The sequence below is a fragment of the Montipora capricornis genome, chromosome 6 (assembly GCF_036669925.1).
Source record: "Montipora capricornis isolate CH-2021 chromosome 6, ASM3666992v2, whole genome shotgun sequence".
NCBI classification, from domain to species: domain Eukaryota; kingdom Metazoa; phylum Cnidaria; class Anthozoa; order Scleractinia; family Acroporidae; genus Montipora; species Montipora capricornis.
This window is the reverse complement of record NC_090888.1, coordinates 29,264,741-29,269,196: the sequence shown is the minus strand read 5'-3', so window position 1 is coordinate 29,269,196 and position 4,456 is coordinate 29,264,741. Positions and strand designations below refer to the sequence as shown.

General features: G+C 38.7%; 1 protein-coding gene across 1 annotated transcript in view; it reads left to right on the top strand.

Annotated features, from left to right (window-relative positions):
* Positions 1–3,560: 3,560 nt before the first annotated feature.
* LOC138053579 (uncharacterized) overlaps positions 3,561–4,456 on the top strand; it is a 2,101-nt gene continuing 1,205 nt past the window's right edge. The window contains exons 1-2 of the mRNA XM_068900193.1: positions 3,561–3,657; positions 3,869–4,242. Coding sequence (XP_068756294.1) covers positions 3,561–3,657; positions 3,869–4,242 — 471 coding nt within the window. The remainder of the gene's footprint in view (positions 3,658–3,868; positions 4,243–4,456) is intronic.

The window sequence follows — 4,456 nt, the reverse complement described above, 5'->3', positions numbered from 1 at the left end:
ATTATCCTCAGATAAACATGTATACTTTTACTCTGAAGAGGTTCATTTCTTGTCCTAATGAAATGTTTGTTTAAAGAAAGGAAGAAGCAAAAGTGTCGATTTTCAGTGATATAAACTTTTACAAGTCACTTGTGTAAATTTGAAGCAATTTTATTGAGGATATATTATCCTGAAAACAAATGAAGGTGTTTGACGGAAATTTCAATTCTTGCCACTCACAAATCTACAGCTTATCTTCTTTAAATGATTAACATGAAGGGATAAAATTTGAATATATGTACATGTTAGTGTGCAGAAAAAATGTTGAAACTGTGCAAATGACAAGGGTTTGAAAGATTGTGGTCATTTCACCGAAGAGAATTTTTTAAGGACGAAATCCAATAGAAAATCGAGCAATTTCAGTTTTTAGTGAACAATAACCTTAAGTATTTTAAAGTCCTTCTTACATTTTCTTAAAGCTAAAGATATACATAATCGACTGAAATAACACCAAGAAAAATTAAATTTCAAAGTTCAGACACAGGTAAAATTTCATCACCAGTTTCATTTCACCAGTACTTTCAAGTCCAACAGTTGTTTTTGGCGTTTGGTGTTGCTAGAAATTAAATTTAAAATATAAACTTGGTACTAGGTTTACCGTTTGCGTGACAGCTAAATGGTGGACTTGTTTACAACAGCAGTAGAATAACAAATGTTTACTGACAAAATAATTGGTGCATCGCATTTTTAGTGGCTACAAACAAAGGGTTAACTTAAGGACGTTCGCGCCAAAATCTTCCTACGGTGAGATTTTCTTCATTTCTCCCATAGAGTTTGGTCATAAAGTACTTACTCCAAAAATATAAAAAAAATTGGGGGTCACCGACTTCGTTTCGGAGAAAATGGCAGTGGAAAAATGCCTTAATTTCGATAAATCTGTCATAATAACGAAAGGTAGCCTCATCTGCTCATCCATCGAAAATCCTAAAAATAAACTGTTAGAGTGAAGGTTTCCGTGCATAGGCTTTTAGGGGTGGGATTTTAAGATAATTTCATGCCGCTAGGGATGTCGTAAACAGTAGAGTTCATCCTGGACGAGCGTTTTCGTAACCTCTATCCGTTGCAACCACTACCGGAATTCGATGGCACGAGGAAAGAAAATTTAAAAAAAAGATAACTTCTTACGGTGAGATTTTTTTCATTTTATCATATTTTGTAGATAGTAAGTAGAGGAAGTGATTCATGATTAAAAAAATAGGGGTCACCGATGATCCAAGGGAGTAAAATCGATGTGATTTTACGAAGCTCTTGGAAAACTTCGTTTGTCACGTTTTTGCGTGACCTGTCGGGGAGGGACTGGAACCCAAGAGAGGATCGATCATTGAAGGGATGAAAGGTTTTTACCCCAAAACAAAGCTTTCTCGAGCATACCAACGAAGTTTTAAGCAGTCGTCATCTTCATTTGGTTAGTGTTTTGTATAATATTTCCCCATTGCCGTCATGCTCGTCTTCTGGAGTGTGGTTTTTGTGAAATTTAATCGCTGGTTTTTTCCACGAAGGTCCGCACTATTCCAGCCGACGAGGACGAAAATACTGCTCTATTTGCACGAAAGTGAAGGATAAGAACTTCAAAAACATACATTCATTTTGAACTTAAGTTTGTAGGGTAATAAAAACATTAAAAAAAGAAACAGCCCCATTAAATTTACGCAACGGTTGGTCCTCGAGTTTTCCAAACTTTCAGCCACTACTCGATCAGCAGCTACCTTTTAAAGAGCTTTTCCATCCTCCCGCTCACTTCGGTAACCGGTCACGTCGCCCACAAGTTAACTCGCCTACAGGTTAACTCGCCCACACGTGTGAAGTTAATTCGCCTACACATAAAGTTAACTCGCCTAAACATTCGAAGTTACTGTTGATGTTATAAGATAAAGCAAAACAAGAAGTTTACTCGACAACTATCAGGCAGAAAAACGAACCATCGATCGGATATCCGATTTGAGTTTTCGTCTGTCAGCGGCATTTCATTTCACATCATTCTTTACTAGTTCACTTTCGACTGCGCGGCCGGATGGTTTTCGTCGATTCGCAAGAATTTCATGCCAAATTGTATGAAAGGGTAGGATACCATTTAAGAAATCTTTAAGGTAAAAAAGTAAGTAAGTTGTGTATACTTACATTGTTAGTTGGTTGTATCATATTAAACTTGAAAGAAATGACTTGTCGTGTTTGTTGTTTCATCGACTGACAATATCGCGCGGCGATTGGGAAGAGACCCGCAGGCTGGTTCATGACATTCCACTGTATGTCTCAAGGCGCGAGACATGAAAATGTATGCGAGGTGCGTGGCAAAATGACACTGTTACTCAAACGTTTGTGCGTTCGATTGAGAAATCCTGATTTAGATCTTAAAATCTGGATTTTCGGATTTCCAATCGAACGCAAAATCCGAAAACGGATTTCGCGACGGATTTTGTTAATTGAAATCCTGACCCGACATGGATTTCCAATTTGTGAATCTGCGACAAAATCCATTTTCAGATTTAGTGTTCGATTGTTCACGAATCACGTATTTTAAGTTGACAACCCAGAAAACCGATTCAGGATTCACAAATCACAGTCTTCTGAACTGAAGAGAATCAAGGATACCGTTAGGTTATCAATCAATTCACGTGTCACGTCTACCCCTATAAATGTTTAACATTTGACAAGTGGCTTAGCCTTTTACCGGTATTATACCGACAGGTATATCGCAACAGGCATATCGCGCTGCTGTGCAGATTGGAAACATCGAGTGGCGCTGTGCTTTTTGTTCCACCGCAACGTCTGATGCTGACGAGCCTGTGGCGGAAAGTACAAGATTATCCGTGTCCGTGAATTCCGTGTCTACAATTTATGATCCCCCTCACGTGATGTGGAGCGATCTAGAGCAACTCCAAGAAGAGAGTGCGGTTGGTAAGTAAAATCTATTTTTGGAGTATTTATCGAGTTAAGCCGGTTCTTCAGTTAAAATCCAGTGACACGTGCTTGGTATATATTTTAAAAAGATTTTAATAGGTTAGGTTAAAGGGGCTAGGTCACGCTATTTTAGGTAATTTTGTTTAATTTTGTTAATTGTGATCTCTAAACGTCATATTCGCAGAGCAAGAGTCTTTCATTTGCAAAATCACGGCCACATAACAACTGAGAATGATTTTCAAGCTTTGTAAAGGGCCGACTTTTTTCAAATTTACCCAAACTCAATCCATTTCAATCCTCTCCAGTTTTGTCCATCCATGTCCCTTCTTGGCTTCCCTGTGTTTTGTTAGAGTTCTTCTATAGTTTTGAACAGTTATTTTGATATTTTAGTTAATTCTATGACCACTTGATCAGTGCTGAAAATGCCTAAAATAGCGTGACCTAGGCCCTTTAATTGGTGGATTAGCACTAATCATGGAGTATTTATTTTGTGAAAAAGGTAAATTGAGATAAGCCAGTTCTTCACTTAAGACATCAGAAAACAATTTGTATCCAGTGACACGTGCTTGGTATAGATTACAATAGATTAGCACTAATCATGGAGTATTTATTTTGATGAAGAAATGGATGTGGATCAGTGGTTCTCGGAACAGACTCTCCATGACGATGCCTCTGATCAAATGGATCAATTACTCACAAGACCGAATATCACTTATGATGGTAAGGACATTTTGATTTTTGAACCTTACTCTAAATTAAGGGGTGAGGAAGCAGGGGGGGGGGGGGGGGTTATTAATGGCATACAACAGTATCTGTCCACAAAATACGATATTATCAGTGTTGTTAACAATGATACAGGGGTACAATAATCAGCTGTGGTCCTTGAATAAGCTGATCTACTCTAATTCTTAAAATATTCTTCTGATTTTAGATGAGCCAATGGAGGACTCAATCAGTGACCCCAGTATCCAGGACCTGACAGGATCAGAGAGTTACACAATAACCTATCAGTTGGTGGATGCAGGTACACAACGGGCAAAGACGAAACTCGTGGACAGTGACGGCTATAGCTACAATGTGAAGCTGAGAAGGGCAAATGCCATATATTGGCAGTGCACTGTACGCCCGAAAGGAAATCAATGCAAAGCCATAGTCATCCAGCGGGGCAATGACTTTCAGCAGGGAACCCAGAGCCACAACCACCAACCAACAATTGGGGCAGCGGCAGCCTCAAAAATCATGGCCTCTGTCAAGGAGAAAGCAGTAGCAGATCCATTCAAACCAGCGTCTGTCATTGTCAATGAGGTAAGTGAATACTTGTTCACTGTAAGCTACCATGCAAATTGTGCAAAGCCTTATGACTATTATTCTAGAATGTCATGTTTATTAATATCAGTCTTTACTATGCAATTTCACTGGAAGCTACCAATTTGTGCAGCCTCATTATTATGATTCTAGAGTATCATGTTAGCAGTCTTTAATCCGGGGTTTTAATAACTTCTGAAATAGCCGGCCATGA